Source organism: Penicillium verhagenii (genome assembly GCF_028828195.1).
Source record: "Penicillium verhagenii strain IBT 33310 chromosome Unknown utg000002l_segment0_segment0, whole genome shotgun sequence".
In the NCBI taxonomy this organism is placed as follows: Eukaryota; Fungi; Ascomycota; class Eurotiomycetes; order Eurotiales; family Aspergillaceae; genus Penicillium; species Penicillium verhagenii.
Window position 1 is genome coordinate 403,093 of NW_026643166.1, and position 24,256 is coordinate 427,348.

Here is a 24,256-nt window from a genome sequence, read left to right on the forward strand (position 1 = left end):
TCAGTACAAGAAAATGGTTGCAGCAGGCAGTTGGAAGAATCAAACGACTAGAATGCATATGCTACTGGCCACCAAATGAATGACAACATCGTTCAAATGATTGAAAGAACTATAGACTGTACGTACTAAATATGCTCCACAATCTCCACAGAAGGCCCGATGGTCTTTTTATCTTCTCCATGATCCTTCTCGTGTGCAGAGAACGGGTCCACAATTGTCGAGCTGAACTCACGTGCCGAAACTCCGCGCGTAAACAGTAAATCCAGCTCGGCATATGTGCGACCCTTCGGCTCAGGCAAACGGAAATAGACCCATACAAGACAAAGCAAACAGGAACCAGTCCAGAAGAACCCCGACTTAGCGCCCCAGTCCCAAGCCGTAGGATTGAGCATGCGCGGCGTAATAATGTTGACAATAACACCGCTCACATTATAAGCGATACGCGCCAAGACGATCGACTTTGCTTTCAGGCGCGTGGAGCTCAACTCCGAAACAAGCGAGTAACAAACCGGCCCGACGCTCGCATCGTAACAAAACGTGTATACCAGCAGCAGACTGCCGATAGCCCACTGTGCTGCCACGTTACCCTTGTGGATGATACCAAGACATCCAATGATGAAACACACGGTCATCTGCGCGCCGAGTCCGTAGGCGTATAGCGTGCGCCGTCCGAACTTGCCCATCAGCGCCCAGGATAGCAGTGTACCAATTGCACCAATGATATACTGCACCATGCTCAGCGTGAACGCATTACTGGCAGCCAGTCCGGCCTGCTCGTAGAAGTAGGTCGAGTACCCCATGAACGCGGACCCGGATATCTGTTGTGCGACCCAGGTCATACACACAATCTCGGTGCGTCGGAGATCGATGCCCGTGAAACAATCAAAGTAGGAAGTTCCCGCGGAAATTTCCTTCTCGAGTTCATTGGTACTGCGTATCATGGCGATTGTCTCGTCGACGTTGAAGTCGGGATCTTGTCCAGTTGTCGTCAGGCGCTTGAGGGCGTGGCGGGCTTCTTCGATTCGTCCCTTTCGGACTAGCCACCATGGAGACTCTGGGGCGAAGGCGACGCCGATCATGATTGGGACGGGCCACATCCATTGTAGTGCGAATGGAATCTTGTAGCCCAAAGTATCCGTGCGGCTCTCCATTGCTTTAAGAACACCCTGCAATCCACGTCAGCATTGAAATCCACATCCATGCACGTGTGATTAATAAAAAACAAGAATTTCTTTTGAACATACCGAGGCAATGACTTGACCAATCACCCAGCAAAGGTTGACATATGTTGTCAGATATGGCCGTAACACAACCGGACACACCTCAGACGCATATGTCGTAGTAATAGTCTGGAAAAGACCCCACGGAATTCCGATAAGTATTTCTCCAATAAGTAAGACAGGTAAAGTTTTCGCAAAGAAGACAATAAACACAAAAGCCACACATGCAACCAAGGACCCTATAATACTCTTCTTATAACCAAAGCGCTCGGCAATAATACCGTTCATAAGTAGACCAATAAGCTCGCCGACCAAGGCGCCATTGGTGAGACCCGACTGCCACGCAGCCGTCACTTGGTACGTCCCATCGGCCAATTTGTCACCAAAATTTTCCTGGAACGGTCCGTATGCAAACAGACTAGCAATCAGCGCATTATCGTAACCTTCCATAATAAGCGCCGAGGAAAACAGAATTGACCAGCCCACGGCGTGTGGGTATGTACGTATACCCTGCCAAAGGCCCATCTTGTGCTCTGTCTCCGTAGCCCGATTAGCCTCGGCGGCCATTGTGGCCACCGGGACAGATGGAGGGGTCTTCTCTGCATCGTGCTCCGGAGAAACGGCCGACATGGTTGAATCGCGATAGTGGTATGAAGTCTGTCAAGTGGAAAATAGACCAGACTGCGCTGCTGTTATCTGCTGGCAACTTGGGCCTCTGCATGAGCAGATATCACGCCTTTTATGTCTGCCTAAGACACAATTTCCCCCTAGTTCCAAATCATGTGGCACTAGTCTGCTTGCGTATGCTATACAAGCAAGTACCCCGGATTTTCCTTGGATCGGGTCGGGCAATCCTGGGGCAGTCCGGGGGTAGTGTCAGGCCATGATCATGTCGGGTCGAGATTGAACGAATCAGCGTCTGAATATGACCCAAGCGAAAAATAAGATCTGAAAACGATATCTTCAAGGAGAAACGAAATACCCCATGGGGAATCCTGTTTCCCCATGGAGAAATTGAATGAAGCCAGATACAATGAAAAAAACCATTTTGTGGCTTATCGGGAATGTAAACAAAGGGACTAGCATCAAGCAAATCTCGGCCCGACAATGCACCAATCACAGCTCATCACTCTGCATCTACCATGCATGTCAAGTTCGCACGGGGACTGGAGGGGTAAAGCATGTCGGACCGACAAAAGGCCAATAAATCGATCGCTGCGAATGAAGAGAACAAGATAAAAGCAGGGGAAATACTCAAGGACCAAGAGAAAATCATAAACCAAATTGTTTTTCTACTTGGCCTTTCATACACACTAAAAACTTTACTTCCTTCAAGGATCGCAACAACCTATCGGCTATTTTACACCAAATCCAATATACTTTAACTTTTCCTTCCCTTGCCATGTCTCCGCAAACGCCCTGGTGGAAAAACGCCACCATTTACCAAATCTACCCTGCCAGTTACAAGGATTCCAACGGAGATGGCATCGGTGATTTGCCAGGCATCCTGGGTCAGCTGGACTACATCCAGTCACTGGGCGTCGATGCGATCTGGATATGCCCTATGTATAAGTCACCCCAGATCGATATGGGGTATGACGTGGCGGATTATGAAGACGTACATGGCCCGTACGGGACAGTCGCCGACGTGGAAGCGATCATCGCCGCCTGTCACGAGCGAGGCCTACGCATCCTGCTCGATCTGGTGATAAACCACACATCCGACCAGCACGCCTGGTTCAAGGAGTCAAGGCTCGGCAAGAACAGCCCCAAGCGCGACTGGTACATCTGGCGTCCGGCAAAGTACGGCGCCGATGGCGTGCGCCAACCACCTAATAACTGGCGGAGTATCTTTGGGGGCAGTGCGTGGGAGTGGGACGAGGTATCGGAGGAGTACTATCTACATCTGTTTGCCGTGGAGCAGCCAGATGTGAACTGGGAGAATGCCGAGACTCGCGCGGCGGTCTACGAGTCGGCCATGGAGTTCTGGCTGCGCAAGGGCATTGATGGATTCCGCGTCGACACCGTGAACATGTACAGCAAGGACCAGTCCTACCGCGACGCGCCCATCATCGACCCCAGCCACGAGCACCAGCTCGACGCCTCGCTATTCTGCAATGGGCCCCGGATCCACGAGTTCCTCCGCGAGATGGGCCAGATTCTGCTCAAGTACAACGCCGTCACGGTCGGCGAGCTCCCCTGCACCCCCGAGGTTACCGACGTGCTCAAATACGTATCGGAGAAAGAGCAGCAACTGAGCATGGTCTTCCAGTTCGACATCGTCGACGTGGGAAGAGGCAAAGACTTTCCCTTCCAGACCACTCCCCGGAACTGGACGCTTCCTGATCTCCGCGCGCGAGTCAAGCGTACGCAGGCGCTTATGGACGGCACGACGGACGGGTGGAGCACGACATTCCTTGAGAATCACGATCAGGCTCGGTCGATTTCGCGATGGGGAAGCGAAGACACGCCTGAATTGTGGGCGGCCAGTGCAAAGATGCTTGCCATGCTCGTTGCCAGTCTTTCGGGAACACTGTATGTCTACCAAGGGCAGGAGATTGGCATGGTCAACGCACCTCTCGAATGGGATATTGCGGAATACAAGGACCTCGATAGTCTCAACTATTACAACTACGTCAAGAAAATATCGGGAAATGACCCCGTCGCGTTGGAAGCGACTAAGGTTGCTATCGCTCACCTTGCGCGGGATCATGCACGGTTACCCATGCAATGGGATGGTACACCCAATGCTGGATTCTCGAAAGAAGGCATTGAGACATGGATGCGCGTGCACGATAACTATCCTACATTGAATGTAGAGAAACAAAGCTCCGATCCAAAGTCGGTTCTGTCTTTCTGGCGGAAATTGCTGCAAGTGCGTCGCGCCAATCCGAAGGTTTTTGCGCAAGGAGTTTTTGAAGATACCGATCCAGCACATGGATCTGTGTTTATATTTGAGAAACATTCCGATCATGAGAAGCTTGTGGTGGCCTTGAACTTTTCTGGTGAGAAACAGTCGGTTGACCTTGCTGGACGATTTGGCAGTGGAACTCGAAAGCTCCTGGTTCAGAACTATGATGATGATGTTCTGGACATACTGCAGCCTTATGAAGGCCGTATCTACCTGGTGGAAGCTTAAGAAAACCTTGGAAAGTTAATTGGAGGGTGGGCTGCTAGATACTAGTTTATGTACTGTCATAATTTAGACGCATCGATACTACACACTACATCAATTGTTACCCCTTGGGTAAGGGTGACCATTGAATCGATTTACCTACTACTAGTAGGTACTACCATAATGTGTCTTCAATGTTCTCCTTTTTAGTTTCTTGACATAAGAAACGTAGCATGTATTTCTCAAGTGCTGGTCTTGAAGTTTAGTAATCCATGGATGCCAAACGTGATTGATTTTAAGCTTCGGCCCATGTGCACTGGGCCATGGTCTGCATCAGTTTATGCTTTTCCAGAAACTTCCAGGAACTAGATGTGAAAGTCAATCGATCAACTCCGCACGGTGAAAATATTCTGATTAATATTAGGTATTGATCCTTGAAACCTTTCAAGGTTGCGTGTTCTCAAGTCATACAAGTAACTCCATTTCTTTGATCCCCGGGTACTTGTCCCGAATCATCTCAAATTTCTGAGTCAAAAACTCTGGCCACAGGTTTTGCAGTCCAGCAAAAGAATATACAAACTTCTTGAGAAACATAATATCATGGATGCGCTGCACTGTATCATCACCAGGTGTGTACGGAGTATGAAGCACGACATCAGCTATAGTATTGGCGATTTCAAATAGCTTTTTCAGAATACCAGAGCCATGAATGCCCACCAAATCCCGCGGAATCGTAATGAGGAACTGGCGAAGCTGGTTGGACAGACGCAGCGGGAAAGAGAGAGAAAGTAAGATCGAAGACTCAGGCGATGAGGACAACAATGTATTAGACAAGCCCATTTGCCAAGTCAGCGTACGAAGCCAATGCCTTGTGATAATCAGATCTGCCTGCTGCATCTTCGGTAGCCGGGAGACTTCACAATGCCAATCGATATCCTCAAGCTGGTGCTGTTTCTCTTCGACCCATCCAGCTGTGACTCCAGACCGATCGCCTAGCCAGAAATCAAGAAACTGCCTGTCAATAATGCAAAAGTTCTTGATGCAGTAATTGAATCCTATCTCGACATCTGCAGGAAGTGACGCATCGTGATCTGGCAGTGCGGGTAACGGATCTAAGGATGTCGGTCGATGGTACGTCAACGCCGTAAATCTCTCATGTATAAAGCACTCCCAATACGCCCGCTGCAAGCGAGCACGCTGTGTAGGCTCAATTACAGCCAGCTCATCCTCCGAATGCGCATTCAACATGTACAGCAAGGAAATCGCCTCACGAAGATACATATGGCCTAGTTCCGGACGGCGCAGGGACATGCAGCTCATCTCCGTAAAGACATCCCTGATAACATGCTCAACACCAGGCTGGGACTCGAGGCCGAAAGGAAGGCGCAGCTCTAGCGAGCGGGTGAGTAACATTGCAATACGGTCGCACGTGGCGGGTACATCCTGAACGGGCTCGCTTCTCGCCAAGCCCAGGGTGACCGCTGCGAAGATGTAGGCAAAAGATGCGGCGTCAGTGCTGTCGGCCATATTCAAGATCATGTCATGGATCGTATCGGCTGGAATGACCGGGCTCATCGGGTACACATACTGCTCGTAGTCGCTCAAGAGCTCGAGGAAGAATGTTGGGTTCGGATGCGACGTGATTGACTGGGGGATTTGAGCCGATAAAGCTTGTGGGGGAGGCAGTGAGTTTGAATGGGCTGACTTGGAGATCAAGGTACGGCACTCGGCAATAACAGTTCCCCGCCGTACGGCTTTCTTGCGCGGGCGATCTGGTGGGGTGGTTGTGTAGGTGCATGGCAGGCCGGCATGTGTGCATTGCTGGCAGCGGGCCTGGCCGTTGCATTTGACTTTGCGTCGCTTGCATGGGTCACATGCCTTTGAAGTGCGTCGGTAGTCAGAATCCGGCATATTATGGTGTCTGAAACATGTGGAATCCGGTGCTGAGTCGGGGACTCCGGGGGATGTGCTTCCGATGCCGAGATGTGGGGGCGGGACGGATTATGTGGGGAGTCTAGGTCAACTGGTAACATTTGAAGTATGACATCCTATTTTCAAGTATTCTATTATTCAAATGTTATATTACCCTCTATTCATAGGATCTTTTCTAGATATATTCTTATACCTACTAGATAGTCCACGCTGTTCCTATTCTTACCTAATTGTCAACATCGAACCACGGGTGACATGATATACTTGGCGGACGACGATACTCTCCATCCCAATCACCCCGCAGGTCGCCCCAACAAATAGTCATCACACCATCAAACGGAACGTTTATCCACCCTACATCTTCTAGAGTACACCCTTCAATCGCTTCTCTCTCCTCCTCGAACCTGAAGTCATCTTTGTAAGGGCTGTACTCCTCCCAATCTCCGCGAATAATGCGCACAATCGCCATTGCCTCCCCTTCATCGGCAATAACTGATTCTAACATCTCTTGCGTGACCTGGATACAGTATCTATACCGTTGCGCCCCATACACATCTATTTTAATTCGCTCTGGATCGAATTCAGGGCTCCGTTCCTCCTGTTCGGCAGTCACCACCCACTGCTTGAAATGGTCCCGAATCACTGCCGTCGTGGCGCCATCAAACTTTGTTGGATCGTCAAACACGGTCAGAGCCATGTTATCAAATAAATCAGGACACAGCGACTCCGTGGTATCAGCGACCAGACGGCGCATGAATTCGTCCCACTCTGCATCGCTCTGATAGGTAGAGCGGTAGATAGGAAAACCCCACACACGATAGCCATCTGCAAGACGCCAAATCTCTATTTGGTCTGCCTCCCAAATGTCGCCGCTTCTGGATTCCGTGAGGGGGAATTGGTTTGGTGGGTTTGTGGGTTTTTGTAGAGGATTTGCTGGTGGAGTTGACGAGCAGTATCTTTGTGGGGGGAGGTTCAGATGCCAGTTTTTTTGCTTAGGACTAAGCGTGCGCAATGCGACTAGTGAGGTGGGGGCGAAGTTTTGAAATAGCCGACTGGCAATGCTCCTGCTAGCAAGAGTAAAACTCATTTTGTGCGATGTGAAGAGAATAGATAGCAACTGGCAAGTGGCTCAGGGGCCTGATGTACGGTCTGGAATCTGTTTAATAAACAATGCAAATGGGACAAACTTCAATTTAAAAGCTTATGTATCCTTATCTTATCAGTGTTATCAAAAATCGCCAGTAGGAGTCATTGCTGATTGGCTGACATATTGATCCGATGACTATATGAGAATCCATGACACTTGGTCGATCATGAATGGGATCAATGGGGTGCTATGATTTTGTTAACAATGATCTTGTAAAGCCTGATCATTTCTCCTATGCTGGGTGAGAGAGTTGATGCTTTTCTCTGCTCTCCCCTTAGCTACAAAATCTTACTTCTTCTCCTTCTCTCTTCCTATTCCTTTCCCAACCTCCCACCTCTTTCATGTTTCATCTTCCATCCATGCATCCATCGCTGATATCAACCCATTGTATCTGTCTCCCTTATCGACACCCTTGTCAATACTCAAGAATAATACCTTTGTTTATATTTGTTCTCTCGTCTTTCATCCTTACATTCACTTACTCCTCACTTCTCTGATTACTTTTTCTCCTATCAAGTCTTTTGCAATGCCTGAGTCTTGCCCAAAATACCCGAACAGCTATTCTCACTGATGTCGAGGCCTTGTCTTCAAAACATCTCACATAGGAAGGCCAGAACTGTCAGCATGGCATCTCAGATTACCAACCTCTCAACAGGGTGGTTCGAAAAAATTCGCGTGGGAAAGAAACCAGCTGGAGCAGGAGCTTGGCAGTCTGTACTATACAGCCATCGAAGGAGGTATTACCCTCGATCTTCGAAAATTAGACTTGGCAACCATCACAGAAACAATTCTCACATCATCTTGTTCAAACTTGAAAACACTATACACATGTGCAACATTGTGAAGATGCCGGTAATGTTATTTGAGAAAATATGAAATGATGCTGTTTATTTTAAGCTAACCCCCCCCCCCCCCCCCCGGCCGCTGAAGGCCTACTACAAGGCCTCGAAACCTTGATCCAGTATCTGGGGACAGGTAGCGGCCGCCATGACGTGCCATATCGAGGCGATGGGGATGAGCCAAGGACGAATCTCGGTTTCCGGTACCTTTGCTTTGCTTCTATCTGAACTATGGCCCTGTGCTGATCTGATCTACAATGTCTGAACCTCGTCCCTTCAAGCCATTTAGCTTGACACAGGTCTACGCCCCGCATGGTGACCCCGCCGTGGATATTGTTTTCGTTCATGGCCTCAACGGTCACTCTCATGACTCATGGACCAGTAAGACAACCAACTGTTTCTGGCCCTCTTGACCAAACTACTCCACCAATTTTGGCTCCGGTCTTCCTATTACCCCCGAAACAAGACATCATCACTGAGAGAACCCAACTTATTTACCCGAGTAAATAAGCTTGGAATTGGCCAATTCAGAAGGACTGGCTGGCAAATTATTTTCAATGTCGAAGCGCGAGAAGACACATATGAAACAAAGATAGCAAAGGATTGTGTATGGGCGCGTAAACCACTACCGTTGTCGGGGTTCAAAGGTCCCCCCATCAAAAATCAGCGGGGTAACGGGGTATCTCACACGAGACGGTACGCGCGGCGTTAGAGTCCATGAAACCTTCAAGGGAGATGGTCAACTGGTAGCATCATTGGAATCACCTGACTAAGACCGACTCTAGGGCCATCCAGAGTCCCAGACTCCAGAGACAAAGACGGTTTAGACCCACTTTGGGCCTCTGAGCCAATCAGGTGCTGCAAAAAACACAGGTTCCCAAGTAGTAGAGGGGGAGAATAGAGGGGGAGATTCTGCGCAGAACCTCACCCTTGAAATCTATTCCCTCTTTCCACACCCTTCAACTCTCAAACTCCCACATATTGATGCAAGACCCTGCTATTTCTGTGGCCAGAATGTCTCCAATTAGTTGCCCCTTGGAAGCCCTTCCTCCAGAGATCCGGCGCCATCTCCTCACCATGATGGAATTCAATGGATTAAGAGCCCTCGTCCATGCCTCCCCACTTTATCATGAGCAAAATCTGTTGGACCGTCAATGGCTGCTCGGTCAATGCGTCGACAAGTTACTAGGCAGCGTTAACATCGAGGCCAGCCTGGTTTGTCAATCTAGTACTGCCGGCTTTGCACAAACTCGAACTCGGGAGTCTATCACCCCACTTCTTGAATCATACAAGCATCGTCAAGATCTACCTAGCTTCTCTTTGATCGAAGATAGCCTGCCTCTGGATGATATCATCTGGATCTTGCTCTTTCACACCTCGATTGTCGTGCCTCTAGCCAATCAGTACAGTGCGTGGGCTCTGGACAACCTGGCCAAAGAAACCGAGATCAACGAAGCGAACTCATCCCTGGTCGGTGTTTCTGACTCTTTGAGTCAAAGTGAAGAGACGCGCATAATCCGTGCCCTTTATCGCTTACAGCTGTGGTGCAATCTATTCGGCATCGGACCACATAAAGAGATAGATCAGCCATTTCGTTCCGGGTACAGCAGCATCGATCTTCTTACCATACACGCATCCCACTTTGAGCCTTGGGAAATTGAAGAAATAAACTGTGTCTATCTGTTCTTCGAGACAATATACAGGCAGATCTTTGAACAAATTCGCTGGGATGTGGATGAAAGAAACCCCAAGTTCGATGCAATAAGAAAGGATGGTGATCCAGAAGGCTCATTTAATATCGATTCCCTTGGTTAGTATCAGACTCATATTTCTTTTTAGCCTTTTCGAAAGCTAACATTGTCGCAGAAGATGGCTTGTTGAATGGCATGGTTACGCAGGGCCTCGAGCTCCTTCACACAATCACTTCTCGGGTCACAGATCACGCTGAACTAGTCTTAATCATGCAGGCCAAGCTTTGCCTCCACACAGGGTTGCTTACTGGAGATGACCTTGAGGGGATGGGGGCTGAGGAAAAAAGACGTCGCTGTGCACCTTCAGATCAAGATTTGAAGGAGAGGAGACGAGAACCACTGCCATTTCAGGGTGACCGAGTAGATGGTGCGTATCCTCCGTTTGCATGGACATTCATATGGGAAGGGACCTACAGCAATATAACGGGAGATTGGCTCTGTGATTTTATGGGAGGAAATGGACTGCGGTACTGGGGATATGTGATGTGGGACAAAGAGCGTCTAGAGAGTATGGGCGCAATTGAGGTCTTGGACAGGCAGATAAAAGACGAGTCGTGGTTGGAAGATGGTGATCCACGAACGACCATGGAGTATGCGGTGGGATTTTGAATCTAATCCGCCGGGGAGTAGGAAGACATTAGCTGCATACTTGAACCAAATGTAATCGTTTTGGGGGATACTTTTATATAGGCGGCATACCTCTACAAAAAGCAACCAGCCTCTAGCTGCTTCGTTGGCCTGCTCAAGGGTAATGTCACCGTTAGGATCGGCTTTCACTTCGGGTGGTAGGCCAATGAAAGGGAGGTGAAGGGCGATCGGACATAATGAGAAGCGAAAACAATACTGCTTCCTCCGGGCCGAAAGTTGTAATTTACGTGCTTTTCTGCCGGCTAAAAATACGCAGTAAAATACGGAGTAAAACCACTTGAGCTAACTGGTCGCTGTCGGACACCCTATACATGCAACCCGAAGCAAATCGAATACTCCTGATACATGAAGGCTAGACAAGATGTCTAGAGCCGGTGTCGATGAACGTTTGAAGTTAATACTAGTATGTGGAAGTTTTATTCATTCTGGGTCTCTGCCGGCACTTGATCGGCGAATGTTTACACGGGCCATGCGATCAAGCTTAATAAGTGGGTAGACGCAAGAAATAAAAATGGCAATTCCGGAGCCACGTGAATTTGAAGGCGAAAACCAAGAAAGAGGAAAAGAAAAATATTTTGAGAGCCGAAGGTCGCTTATTTTTGCCGGGCTGGAACGACGGGCGCAGAGGAGGATATTTTATGAATATGCACCCCTATTCAGCGACATTTCTTCCTTATTAACCAGGGAACTGCTTTAACGACCCGACCGGAGGGAGTATTGGCTGATATCAAATTTATGAATCAATGGGGCAAATACTCTCTTATTGATTCTTGACCCCAGGAACCTTGTTTCGAAGCGCGATTTGAGAAATTAGTCCCGGCATATCGTAAGAACAATCCGGGTTCAACAAGGAAATATAGAGCGGTACTAAGAATCAAATGATTGGTATCAAACAGTCAGCCCCTGAGGCTCCGCCCTTGTGAACCACTAAAAGGAGGAGCTGTGGCGGTACGTATCCACTTGGTGGCGATTTGGAAATCGGTGATGCCGCTCTAAACATCTGTTTCCGTATACATAGTAGAAACCTAGTCACCCTCTCAAAACCCTCAACTTCTCTTCTTAAGAAACCCTCTCTTTCATAATATTTATTTTTCCCTTTTTTCCCCCTCCCTTTTTAATTCTTCTCTTTCTTGTCGCAGTCACCGTCAATCCATTTCCTTCAAACTGCGGACATCCCTCGTTCACGGAGAGACTTTGCTCCCTTGTCCACTCTTTTGTTCTACTTTATATGAAAATGCCTTCTCAAGGCCTCTTACTCGCTTCTTTAGCCTTGGTTTTATCCCCCGTGTTGGCGGTAGCAGGAAGTGGCACTACGAAGGGGAGTGGTACTAGCTGTACGGTGAATGCGGTGAATGTTATGACCAATGGTGGATTTGAGCTTGGTTCAACTAGTACCTGGGATGATCTTGCGTTCGGGACCGGCAGTGGTGTCGTGGACGATGCGACCTCCGCGGCCGAAGGCTCATACTACCTGTACAGTTTCTCCATCTAGATCAGATAGTGCAGTCTTGGGAATTGGTGCTGACAAGTTCGATGATATATAGTAAGATAGTAGCCGACGACGCGGACGGTTACACTGCATACGGGCTCGAGAAATATATCTACGATGTGACGCAAGGCGACGAGTATACTATTACATTCGACTACAAGTTCACCCTGAACGATGGTGATACTTGTGACTTGCAGGCCGATTATATCTCAAATGGCGAGCTTGTGTATCTCTTGGATCTTGATTCAATTACCAGCGACGTTGATGAATGGACTACAGTATCGCAGACCATTACTCTACCAGGTAGCTATATGGTTCTTCAAATTATTGGGTCCTGCAATAGTGGCTATCCGGACCTCTACCTTGACGCCGTTTCTGTGACATATGAGGAAGAAGTTTGCACAACGACGACTGTCGCAGTCCCCACTTCAACTCCGGCCGTGGTCGGCTCAAGCTCATCTGTCGCTACACACAAATCGACTCCTGCTGTGCTCAGCTCAAGCTCATCTGCCACCGTGAAAAAATCGACTCCTGCTGTGGTCATTCCGAGCTCATCCGCCTCCGTGCACACTTCCACTGCTCTCGCTGTCAGCTCGAGCTCATCTGTTTCTGTGCACGCGTCGACTCCTCTTGTGGTCAGCTCAAGCTCCTCTGCCAGTGTACACACCTCAACCCCTCTTGTTATCAGCTCAAGCCCATCTGCCGCCGTACACACATCGACTCCTCTTGAAGTCAGCTCAAGCTCCTCTGCCAGTGTACACACTTCAACCCCTCTTGTTATCAGCTCAAGCTCATCTACCGTCAGACCCACATCGACTCCTCTTGTGGCCAGCTTGAGCTCGTCTACTCCTGTAATTGCCCCGACTACATCGGCTGTTTCTCCTGGCTCTGGCTCTGGCTCTGGTCAAAGCACTACCTCAACCATCTGTACTACTCGCACAGCCACTGTCACCGCTTGTCCCTCGAATGTCATCAATTGCCCAGCCTCGCAACGCACGACTTATCTAACTACCGAAACCGTCGTTGTCTCCACCACAATCTGCCCTGTCACCGCTGGCGAGTCTGCCGCTACTGCTACTGCCAAGATTGGAACCGGTCCTGACTCTGGTGAACAAATCACTACAGAGACAATTTTCACTACTCGCGTTTCTACAATTCTCGAGTGCCCATCGACTGTCACTGATTGCCCATTGACTCAGAAGACAACTCACACTACAACCGAAACTCTTGTTGCTGGAACCACGGTCTATCCTGTCACCTCTACCGGACACTCAACCATATCTGCAAGTGCAAGCCCAGCTGGAGCTAGTCAGACTGGCTCCCTTACTACGGAGACCATTTATGCCACTAGCGTGTCAACCATCTATGAATGCCCTTCCTCGGTCACTGATTGCCCATTAAGATCCAAGACTGCCCACGCTACCACTACTACGGTCGCCGTTGGAACTACGGTTTACTCAGCTGGGGTCAATGCTGCTAGCACTGAGAGTACTATTACTAGCCAGGCTGGCTCCCTCACCACAGAGACAATCTACGCCACTAGCGTGTCAACCATCTATGAGTGCCCTTCATCAGTTACTGACTGCCCACTAAGATCCAAGACTGCCCATGCTACCACTACAACTGTAGCCGTTGGCACTACAGTGTATATAAATGGGGAATCTGCTATTGCCAGCTCTACCGCCCAAGAACATTCTGGCTCAGTCCCAACCTCCAGTGCTTCCTCTGGCTCTTCCATTGGAGATTCGGACTCTTCTTCCAGCAGCTCTATCCCCGCGTCCGGGTCGACTTTGTCAAACTCTGGAGCTGAATCCGAGTCTGCCACGACCGGTGAAAACACAATCAAAACGGGCTCGACCTTTGTATCAGGCTCTAGCTCAACCTCCAGCTCATCTTCTGGTTCTGATTCAGAGGATATTTCTCTTTCAAGTGCATCTTCTGAGGGGTCCATTGATACAGTTGTTGAAACCGTTAAATCGGGCGTCTCCGTTGAAGTTGCATCCACTGCCGTCACTACTAAAGCTATCGGCTTCAGCACATTCACTTCTTCTGCTTCGTCTATGTCACCGGCTCCTTCTGCTCCATTGAAGTCGAGCCCCAAGATCGCAACCATCGCCAGTCCTACTTACGCCCCTGCTTCCTCGTCGGTCGTTGTTAGTAGCTCTACCTCATCATCTTCGACTTTGAGCTCTAGCAGTGCTATCTACACTGGTGCCTCGGTTTCACAGATGAGCACTCTGTCTAAGGGTCTAAGCCTGCTGTGTGGACTCGTCGCAGGTTTGCAATTTACTCTCTGAGCAACAGATTTTTCTTCATTTCGCCTTCAATACTTGTATTATACTTGACTTTGACAGATATTAATAAACCAAATGTATATAAGATTGTCATCGTCGTTTTGCCTGTCTTTAACAAAATTGGCGATAACGTCTTGGGTTGCAGGACAAGCGCTGGAGAAGAGTTGATGAAGTTGGTGACATGTATCAAGACCAATCGCACCGGCAAGACGAGCCGCGGATCCATCGAGATCCCTCATTGACTCTGCCGTGAAGTTGATGCTATGGTAGCCTTCGAGTGAATTTCGGCGACTGATCTTTCCGGCACCATGCGGTGCCCGGTTGGCTGTCATTGGAACTGTTGGTGAAGGGTTGTCCTCGGGAGAGATGTTCAGGAAAGATGCCTAAACAATGTGTAAGCTAAAAATACCAGCAAAGAGGAATATACTGACGGGCATCACAAACGACTTGTGTGAATAAGCAGCGTTGAGCTGCTCAGAGCGTAAATTCTGACAGCCGTCAAACTTTGATGAGATACCTGTGTGTATGACGGGATGAAAGGTATTCAAAAGTTGGGGTAAAACAGAAAGAAAGTTTACGGAGACAGAGAAACCTCTATTTATAGTTAAAATTTTTTGGCCAAAACTATCCTGTCTGCAGATTCTCCTATTGAATTAAAGACTATAGAAGTGGTAGGGAGAGGCACGATATAGGTGGAATGTGTGAATGTAGATCTTATACTGCGAGAGCCGCACTTCTCCACCCGGGAGCGGGGCGTACTATTAGTACTGCTTGGCCTATTAGTCATATTTTGTGACGGCTGTTAGAGTAATTACTATTGTATAACGGAGCAAGTTAAAAAAAAGGATTGGAAGGGTCTTTATAAGATTTGAATGCAGGCTGAATATCACGCTAGTCTGCTTTGACTGCTCCGGACCCTTGTAACAAAAGCGAATATTTGAAAAAGCCATAACAAGCAAATAAAAAAAAGAAGTATCGGATGCTGAAGACTATTCAATGTGGGAAGAGGGCTGGTATAGATCAACATGGACTTTCCCTCTGATCTGTCTTTCTATTCCAGCCCATTTAGACTCAGATATAAAGGCCCATTGGATGGCCTTGAGTTTTTGCTGGCCAATCTGTGTCTTCAAAACACGGTCCTCGTTGATCTCTCTATCAATATTCTCAAATGCAATTTCATTAAGCCTGCTCTGGGCCCCGGTCATAATATGGCCTTTGAGGAGATCCTGGTGGTTCAACCAGTCAAGATTGGAGGGTGTTCTCTCGCCCCGCTGATTATGCCAGACAAATTCTTTCCAATCGTGTGAAAACCAGATCTCAGTAGAGTTAAGACTCTCCAGGTATGCTCTTGGGATCTTTATTGTGATAATCCCGGTTAGGGAGTCTGGGTTTAACCCGTAGAGCAAATTGCCGGTACTGTTCAGCTGTTTGGCGGTTTGGAGATACATAAATAGCATTCGAATCAATCCATTCTCAAGTCCCTTCTCAAGTCTCTTCTCAAGTCTATTCTCTCAAGTCTGTTCTCAAGTCTATTCTCAAGTCTATTCTAAAAGTGACCCGTATTTAGATCAAATCCCTTAAGATATTCCTGTATGTGATAAATATAATACGGGCGGGGAACAGGGCGGTAAAGTTAGAAATTGAAATTGGGTTATGGCAGTAGGGTGGCGGTTATCGGCCCCCGTAGTTGCGGAGGGAGTAAGAGCAAGTTACGCTATTATTTAGACTACAATTCAATCATTGATTCCAAGTTAATGTAAGGCCTGCTTAAAACATACTAGTACTTTTTACTATGTAAATCGGAATATAAAATAGGATTAAGCGAGCGCGTAGTGATCTGAGCGGACTTAGAGGAATATAACAAATATGAATTTGGAATTACGCGTAATTTACTTTCTGCCGGTTTGAAAGTTGAGATTCAAATGTTGAGTTATGGCACAGGGGTGGCGGGTATCGGCCGCCGCATTACAGTCTAAATGGCTCCATATGACTTGGGAGAAAAGCCCCAATGTTTCATGTTAAAACGAAGGGCCCCTTCATGCAATATATCGGCGAAGGCAAGCTACATAGCTAATTATATGTATTTATGTCTAATCCCCATTGACTAGGAGAAGACGCAACTTTCTTTGAATGTTATACTGACTAGCGGGATTCTCACCTGAGCTAAGGCTTATTCAAATGTTTCACAGTTGCCCTCCGAAAACCATATGTATCTACTCACTAATAGTTTTTCTAGGCCTGCACTATATGAACTTTCTCAATAGTTTATCCAGTACATACGACCATAGGGTGTGGAGAACAGGGCTTCCCGTCCGCTCAGCCGTACTTAAGCCACACGCCGGTCAGTTAGTAGTATGGTGGGTGACCACATGCGAATCCTGACTGTTGTATGTTTTTTGTTTTTTTTACTGTCAGGATCAGACATCTGGAGACTGAGCAATAGTTAGTAGTTGATCTTCCTTCGAGTTCGAGGTACTAATTCGGCCGATGATTTAGTTAGAATATTTGAAAATTTGAATGTCAAAATATAGATTTTTGAAGCTCATCTCACTGCACATGTGAGGTTGTTTTTTCTATATAATTTTGACGCATGAATTCAATGTTCATAGCCTTGCCATATTTACCCGATGTTCTGACGCCCTCACCGGATTGTTGGATAATGACCGTTCTCTTGAATGCCTACCCGTCGTATCAAAGTTGACATCAAGATCTTTGTTGAGCTCCGTGGACTTTTCCAGATTGACTGAATTTAGCATCTTGTCAAGAAATCTTGTAAGCTAGAATTTAAACGGCATTTGTTAATGAAAAATCTTAGATCAACATGAAGGGATGTGGGTCTGCGTACCGGTTTCAAAAACCACCGTCCACCATCTGCTTCGAACCAACCCAAGTGGCCTCCACCAGGTGTCATACATAGAACTCCGAAGGGGCTTCGAGCAAATTCCGCGAATGGAATTCCATGTTTAGGTGAAATCTGAACGAATTCAGTTAGTCCATAACATGTATATCAAAGCCGTCTCCGTGGACTTTTTTTACCGGATCATCTTCTGCCTGGATTGCCAAAAATGGGATCCGGATAGCAAGCATTGCATCGGCGCAGGAGGCATCTCGATAGTAGGCATCTTCTGTCAAGTAGCCCCATGTGGGACACTGGATCATACTGGACTCATACATGGATCAGCTGCGCGTTCCCCAATAAGCTCTTAAGGTTGCCACTCACCGGTCGAAATCTTGAACATATTTTATTTTTCGAATAGAATCTCGGTCAATTGTGGGTATTGCCGTTATCATATCAATATGTCTTTGAAGTAAGTCAGCCTTCTGTCTTTGCATCTCGGCTTCAAAGTCACCAGATGGGTGAAGTACCGTTCGACGATATCTCTCATGTTACGGCCCAGTATTTTCGAATAAATCTCTTTCCCGATCCAGGATTGTCGAAGGGCATGCGATGCGACTTCCAGCTTCCACGGGTTGGACACCATAATAGCGGCTTTGAGTGCGCAATCTCTACCTTCTTCTCCTAGATACTGCCCCACCGCCACGTGACAGTCAGCATCGTCACTTCGCACCATAATACAATATAATCTACAGGGAATTCCCTTTTCGGGAGAGAGAAACACATACATGAGTCAAAACATTTGCTCCAATCGAGAAGCCAATTCCGAAAAGCGGCCTATTCGGAAACTTGTCCTTCAGCCAATCTACGACCTGCCGAAAGTCCCAGGTGGATCGTCCATTATAAAGAAAGCCACTCGTTAGTTTGGAGTTGGCGCACCCTCTGGAGTTAACAACGCAAGCCGCCCAGCCCCCCTCCTGTGCTACTACTGCAGCAAGAACATCCTGTATGTACGGCTCGTTGGACCCCCCGGACATTCCATGGAGCACAAGAAGGATTGGTCTGGAATCGTCTGCTGATAAGAACTTCACATCCTCTTCAGCCTCGAAGAGCTCTGTACGAGGCGGCAGATCTTCAGTGTTGTTGGTTTCGGAGTGACCTCCAGTATCAACATAGGGAGGGACCACGAAATCGACAGAGAATTGGCCTTCGTAAGAAGAATGATTCGAGTCAAATATTTTCCGTTTGTAGTAGACTGGTGTGTAACATGCCGCTTTTTGAGTCCAGGCGGTTTGTAGGTGACCATTGAAAAGCAAGGGACTTAATGAGCATAATGGTGGGGTACATTCTTTACACAGCTCGGCTAAAGATATTGGGGTGTCTTCGTTCTTCTGCACGAGCTGATATGAGGTGGAAGAGTGGTAAAACGATACTTTCCGTGAGCGAGAGATATAAGAAAGAGGGTTCATGTTGAGAAAAACACGGCTTTTACCTTCACCGGCATTTGGATGGCGACTAAATTTTATTAGAGGGTCCTGGGGTATTAAAGAGCCCTGGGTGGAGTAAAAACGGTATTTGATTCTCACCGCTAGTGCTAGTACATACATCCCAACGCTACAGAACACACGGCACATGGTGGCTTTTTTACGGGTCTTGTGTGTTCTAACTTCTGATACTAGAGCACTGATTCAGCTTCCAGCTTCCTACTACGCGGGACCTGGCGGTTTTTTTGTGGGTCGTGGGGAGTTCTCACCTTTTCGATTGGTTGTTTGTTTAGGGAATGGAGTTCTGTGGCTGATTGGTCAGTCGGTTTTGGTTTCCGAATTTTTGAGTTCTTCTGGTACTAGTACGGATATACGGAGTACGCGGCATGTGGTGGCTTGACTGAGGGTCTTGTTGGGAGAATTGATAAGATTTGAAGTTAAGGGAGTAAAAAAAGAGAAACGCCGCACGACGCTAGTACATTACCCGGCAACCGATATTACAAACGACAAAAGCTTTGCAATACCACGTGCAGTGCGTATTTAATCAACGACGAGTAGATATAATTTAGATCATAGACTGCGTACCCGTTTTGCATGGTATAAAATACCCAAGTACACAAAATATGCATGATCGCATTTCTGGCACGACTTCAAATGAAGATGTGAGCAGAAGAAAGCGAGACTTCTCATCTGGCCAATGCAGAAAAATAAAAGTGGAAGTAAGGGGATTCGAATGTGGGACCGCAAATGCTGGTTGCCAATCTGATAAGTGAGGGCTATGCCGCAAGGCAGAAACCTCGTAACTGACCAATAAAATGCCCGGAGACCACTCCATTGAGAATGTGAAGCTTTTGATACCAAAGTTGAGATAGATTTTGGTGTTTAGTGGTTAGGGACGGTGACTTTGGTGCCTTTGGCAATTCACTGCCCAAAGCGGTTAGACCAACTGTGGCCCGAGAATTCTCCCGAACATTGAAGCCTTGGCTCCTCACCGCTTTTGCTCTGTAGAATTAAGGCACGGATTACAGCTTACTAATTCCGTACACCTGCGGCCTGCCTCAAAATCGATTCAGGCTGGCCTATCATCACTAGGGCAACAAACGGTTTCCAAAGGATGCAAGTCCGGTATTCGATTCCAATCCATTCTAATATAGAGAATTTACCTGAAATATAGCGGTGAGAAGATAGAGTTGATTGCTAAACACTGGAGGGGTGAATATTTTCTCGTTCGTTATGCAGATAATCATCCCCTCAAACAACGATGTGGTGAGCATAAACCTGGGAGGCAATATCGGATTCAATCCGAGCTCGTTGGTTCTGCTCGTGTTCTCCCGTATTATCCTGAAAGACTTGGTCCATCTCCTCCAAAGCGCGTCCGTTAGTTTCCGGCACAAAAAGCCAAGTCCAAACCAAAGATCCCAGGCTGAAGACGCAGAAAAATACATATGTTCCATAACCCGTGTTCTGTACAAGAGGCGGAGTTATAAGTCCGATGATGAAATTGTTGAGCCAATTCGACATGGTAGCATAGGATACACCCTTTGCGCGCAGAGAAGAAGGGAAAATCTCAGCCGGCATCGCCCAAGGGATAGGTCCCCATGTGCCACCATACGTGATCATGAAGAAGCACAGAAATGCAACACAAACCCATGCTCCAGCAGTGTGGGTCGGCCAACTGTCTTGGTATTGGCTCATTAGGACTGCGATGATCAAATGTGAGATAACCATGCAAATGGATCCCCCGAATAGTAGTGGGCGGCGACCGAAGCGATCCATCCCCCAAAGGGACCCCAGGCAAGCGACCATTTGGCAAATGTTGATGACACCAGACATGTTGAGCTGCATCTCGTAATCTAGGCCCATTCCCTCGAAGAGACTGGGGCCATAATAAATGATCGCATTGACACCGCCAAATTCTAAAAACCAAGAAGTTAGTTATTGGGACGAAGCAGAATGCGGTTCCTTGAAGACTTGCGTTGAAAGAACATGAGTCCGATGCCGATATGAGTGCGCTTCCAGGCACCTTTTCGGAAACATTCGAGATAGCTCCAAACGTGAAGCATGATCCGACTTTTGTAACTCCCGTCTTGAAGCTTAGGGTGTCGTTCCCTGCTGACTTCTTTGCAGTATACGGCTTCAGATCTGATCTCGATCCACTCATGAAGGACTCGTTCATCGGTCGGCTCAACGTTACGCAGCTTGCAGAGAACACGAAGTGCTTCATCATCTCTACCTTTGCTGACCAGCCAACGTGGGGAGTATGGAAGCCACGGGATTCCAGCGGCTAGCAGGAGCGCCGGGATAATCTGGAACGCCAGTTAGTGATGACAAAGTAACAATTGATGGTGGAAAACGAGAGCACCGTACCTGAATAAGGAAGGGAAGGCGCCAGGACCATTCACTGGGAATGAATCGGGTACCATAGGTAATGTAAAAAGCGACAACAATAGCGGTGACAATTGAGAGCTCCTGCATGACGAGCAATGTTCCGCGGATCTCAGGAGGGGCGATCTCAGAGATGTACAAGGGCGCAACCATTGCAAGCATACCAACGCCTATGCCTCCGACAAACCGGGCACCCACGAGCATAGAGAAACTTTGTGCACCAGTCTGCAAGGCAGATCCAAATATGAAGATCCAAACAGCCACCATGATGGACCATCTTCGTGAAATCTTGTCGGCAATCCAACCCTGATTCATCGCGCCCAAGAAAGCTCCAAGCTCAATCATGGCTGTGAGCAGTCCCTTCTGAAAACCAGCTCCAGAGGCACTACTGGAAACTTCGGGAAAGCTCTTGAGGAATTGATCCATTGTCAGAGTCACGGATATAACGCCTTGATCGTAGCCAAACATCGCACCACCGATGGTAGCGAATGCAGCACACGCTGAGACATATCTGTTGGAGAAAGCGCCGGCAAATCCTAGGATACAAGATTTGTTAGTGGCTGGGTATAAACGACGCGCCTTTAACTCTACCTGATGGTCCATAAGGTCTGCGTTCTGCGATATGCATCGCAGCCAAAGGGCTTGAAGTCTCCAGGTGCTCCGACTCTGGAAGCCCTCCAGACGGCTTTGACGTGGACTTTGGTTGTCGCATCGTCTAAGAGAATATATTGGGTGGTAAAAAATAGACTGAATAGGATGATAAAAGTGTAGAAGTCAAACAACCTGGAGGAGCAGTATAAATGAATTTGTTGGAGAGCCACTGGCGTGAACTCTGAATTGGTTATTCAAGAATCCAAATAGCATCGTTCAATCAAGTCTTAGCTCTGCTTTTATAACATACGCACCCCAAACAGCAAGCCATTCCTTGCTGACATCAATATTTCCCCACACATACCGTGTTTCCCCACGGGGGCCCCAGAGTCAGGACTCCAGAGGCGCCACTTCGGCAGGGCGATCTCTCGGGCGTGAATTCCGATAAAACCTTCCCCTCTTCTTCTATCGCCCACCAATCATATTGGCTTGAATTATTTCCACCGGGCGTAGATCCTAAAAACGCACTTTGAAAGGCCGAGTGAAGACATTGAGTCGCTCCGAAAATGAAGATAAGACTGTTTCAATTCGACATCCGGCACTTTTCAGGTTGAAGTAAGGGGAGAGTCGGAGGATTCCTATGATCGGCAATTCTTGCTTTTGTTATCAGCTTACACTTAGATAAATGCGACGGTCGGAGGAAAAAGATGTGGCTGATATTGCGCAAAATGATCATCAAAAAAGAAGCCGCTCAAACCATGTCTTCGGATATCACAACATAATGGGTATAAGCTAACCCGGGCGCATCGTTGCTCAACGATCCCAGAAACTAACAATTGACATCTGGACACTAAGCACGTACGTCTAGACGCACGTGACGGAACTCCTTGTTTACTCTTGGGCTGTGTTTTTATATAATTGATATCTCTAGGTACATATTTGAAATGTTTTGAATTCCAAGGAGAAACATTTGAAGCCAAGGGTATCAGCCAACAATCAAATGAAAGCTACCGATTCCAAGTAGAGACGCATCCGAGCCTCCACATGCATGTCCGTAACAAGAAACATTTGAAGATGATCAAATTTCGGAAACCGGTTTCCTGAGGTTCTACTCCAAACCGTATATGTAGGCATTTGAACATGCACATTTGCCGTAATGATGGCATATTTTGTGATTGATAAAGCCCCCAGACGGGTACACTCATGTACCCAACCGTGTCAGGGTATTATTTTCATTTTGTCTTCGATTCTTGTCACCTGCAGTATTCGTCACAGATTCAAATGTTTAAGTGCAATAATTCTACGAATTGCAGCAGGAGAATGGACAAGACGAGCAAAAGTGATTTTGTTCTGCACTCGTCTGTACGAGGAATTCGACCCCTATGAGCGAAGTCAAACCCATTGGATGTGGTCGTAGACTCGTAGCAGTCATTAGTCACGACAACGTTCGATAGTTAACTAGTGTAAAAAGGCGAAGAAAAGGGGTAGTGGTTCTGATTCCTTCCAAGGTTGACTCCAACGTCCTCGAAAAACGCGTTGACAGCCGGCTCATCGCGACTGAGGCAATAGTGATTCTAGGCTTGTCAACGGAGCTATCGGCAGGGTTCATCTAAAGCGGAGTGATGTTATCGGGCTGGAACACGGTGTTATCTCAAACCTGGGCAAGGTCGGTACTGTAAGTTTACCAGGGTACCCTAGAGATACCAAAATTACCCTAGTAAATTTGCCCAGTTATAAACACCTAGCCTCTAGGTAAGCGCCTCAGGAGTCAGACTCCTCGTTTCCATATCGTCCCCAGCTTTCTCCATCATCTCTTTCATCACTAATATTTGGCCAAAACCATGCCCTTCGACTTTCTGAAACGGTACATAGAGCGAAGTAAGAAGCCCAACACTACGCAAATGATCGAATACTAAATACAAAATCAGGAGTCAAATCCAACAACCACTCAGCTACCAATTTCCACCAAAAGAAGCCCTACCCCTGTCACTCTTCCATCAATTCCCAGTCCCAAAGCATATTTTTTAGCATTCCCCCAGAAATCCGAGTCATTATCTACGAGCTCCTTTTCGGAAACCGTTCCCTGCACTACCAGTGTGACTGGGTGGAAGAAACGAAAAGTTGGGTTGTTTATTCGTACGGATGCTATTCACAATCCGAAAGAGTAGACTGGGACTATTGCCCATTAAATGGAAGTCATGCACGTTCTAGTGCAGTGTTTTGGGGGATGTGGATTGATGTTGGGCTTTTGTTCTCGTGTTGGAAGGTGTGAGTTATAATATTTCCTATCTTGAATTCTACCGTGCGATTCATACACCAGGGACTATTCAGAAAATGATGACACTAATGATAGAAGCAGATACACCGAAGGCCTACTGATTCTCTATGGCAGTAATGAGTTCCGCTTTACAAACCAAAAAGATATATGCAACACTTTTCCCGCCCAGATTCCCTTCCTGGGTCTGCCTGCTATCCGACGTCTGACTTTCTGGTGGAGACTGGGGACAGATGTCCAACCACATGTG

At 47.5% G+C, this 24,256-nt stretch overlaps 9 protein-coding genes across 9 annotated transcripts; 3 read left to right on the plus strand and 6 right to left on the minus strand.

The window, feature by feature from the left end:
* Window positions 1-125: 125 nt before the first annotated feature.
* Window positions 126-1,850, minus strand: N7466_000151 (General alpha-glucoside permease; the record flags this gene model as incomplete). The annotated part of the gene is made up of 2 exons (XM_057159549.1): window positions 126-1,166; window positions 1,245-1,850. 2 exons carry the CDS (start codon window positions 1,848-1,850, stop codon window positions 126-128), a joined length of 1,647 nt encoding a protein of 548 aa, XP_057025797.1.
* Window positions 1,851-2,622: 772 nt separating this feature from the next.
* Window positions 2,623-4,359, plus strand: N7466_000152 (glycoside hydrolase family 13 protein; the record flags this gene model as incomplete). Its single annotated transcript, XM_057159550.1, has 1 exon — window positions 2,623-4,359. One exon carries the CDS (start codon window positions 2,623-2,625, stop codon window positions 4,357-4,359), a length of 1,737 nt encoding a protein of 578 aa, XP_057025798.1.
* A 441-nt stretch (window positions 4,360-4,800) lies between these two features.
* On the minus strand, window positions 4,801-6,246 carry N7466_000153 (Zn(II)2Cys6 transcription factor; the record flags this gene model as incomplete). The annotated part of the gene is made up of 1 exon (XM_057159551.1): window positions 4,801-6,246. The coding sequence occupies one exon, from the start codon at window positions 6,244-6,246 to the stop codon at window positions 4,801-4,803; it is 1,446 nt and encodes a 481-aa protein (XP_057025799.1).
* Window positions 6,247-6,493: 247 nt separating this feature from the next.
* N7466_000154 (uncharacterized protein) lies at window positions 6,494-7,354 on the minus strand (the record flags this gene model as incomplete). The annotated part of the gene is made up of 1 exon (XM_057159552.1): window positions 6,494-7,354. The coding sequence occupies one exon, from the start codon at window positions 7,352-7,354 to the stop codon at window positions 6,494-6,496; it is 861 nt and encodes a 286-aa protein (XP_057025800.1).
* A 1,913-nt stretch (window positions 7,355-9,267) lies between these two features.
* Window positions 9,268-10,613, plus strand: N7466_000155 (uncharacterized protein; the record flags this gene model as incomplete). The annotated part of the gene is made up of 2 exons (XM_057159553.1): window positions 9,268-10,063; window positions 10,120-10,613. 2 exons carry the CDS (start codon window positions 9,268-9,270, stop codon window positions 10,611-10,613), a joined length of 1,290 nt encoding a protein of 429 aa, XP_057025801.1.
* A 1,273-nt stretch (window positions 10,614-11,886) lies between these two features.
* N7466_000156 (uncharacterized protein) lies at window positions 11,887-14,438 on the plus strand (the record flags this gene model as incomplete). Its single annotated transcript, XM_057159554.1, has 2 exons — window positions 11,887-12,125; window positions 12,197-14,438. The coding sequence occupies 2 exons, from the start codon at window positions 11,887-11,889 to the stop codon at window positions 14,436-14,438; spliced, it is 2,481 nt and encodes an 826-aa protein (XP_057025802.1).
* Window positions 14,439-14,476: 38 nt separating this feature from the next.
* N7466_000157 (Helicase C-terminal) lies at window positions 14,477-14,872 on the minus strand (the record flags this gene model as incomplete). Its single annotated transcript, XM_057159555.1, has 2 exons — window positions 14,477-14,818; window positions 14,867-14,872. The coding sequence occupies 2 exons, from the start codon at window positions 14,870-14,872 to the stop codon at window positions 14,477-14,479; spliced, it is 348 nt and encodes a 115-aa protein (XP_057025803.1).
* A 1,980-nt stretch (window positions 14,873-16,852) lies between these two features.
* N7466_000158 (hydrolase) lies at window positions 16,853-18,905 on the minus strand (the record flags this gene model as incomplete). Its single annotated transcript, XM_057159556.1, has 8 exons — window positions 16,853-16,860; window positions 17,119-17,212; window positions 17,281-17,409; window positions 17,472-17,595; window positions 17,656-17,736; window positions 17,802-17,962; window positions 18,060-18,786; window positions 18,877-18,905. 8 exons carry the CDS (start codon window positions 18,903-18,905, stop codon window positions 16,853-16,855), a joined length of 1,353 nt encoding a protein of 450 aa, XP_057025804.1.
* Window positions 18,906-20,006: 1,101 nt separating this feature from the next.
* On the minus strand, window positions 20,007-21,852 carry N7466_000159 (sugar porter family MFS transporter; the record flags this gene model as incomplete). The annotated part of the gene is made up of 4 exons (XM_057159557.1): window positions 20,007-20,671; window positions 20,731-21,061; window positions 21,123-21,676; window positions 21,732-21,852. 4 exons carry the CDS (start codon window positions 21,850-21,852, stop codon window positions 20,007-20,009), a joined length of 1,671 nt encoding a protein of 556 aa, XP_057025805.1.
* Window positions 21,853-24,256: the final 2,404 nt, after the last annotated feature.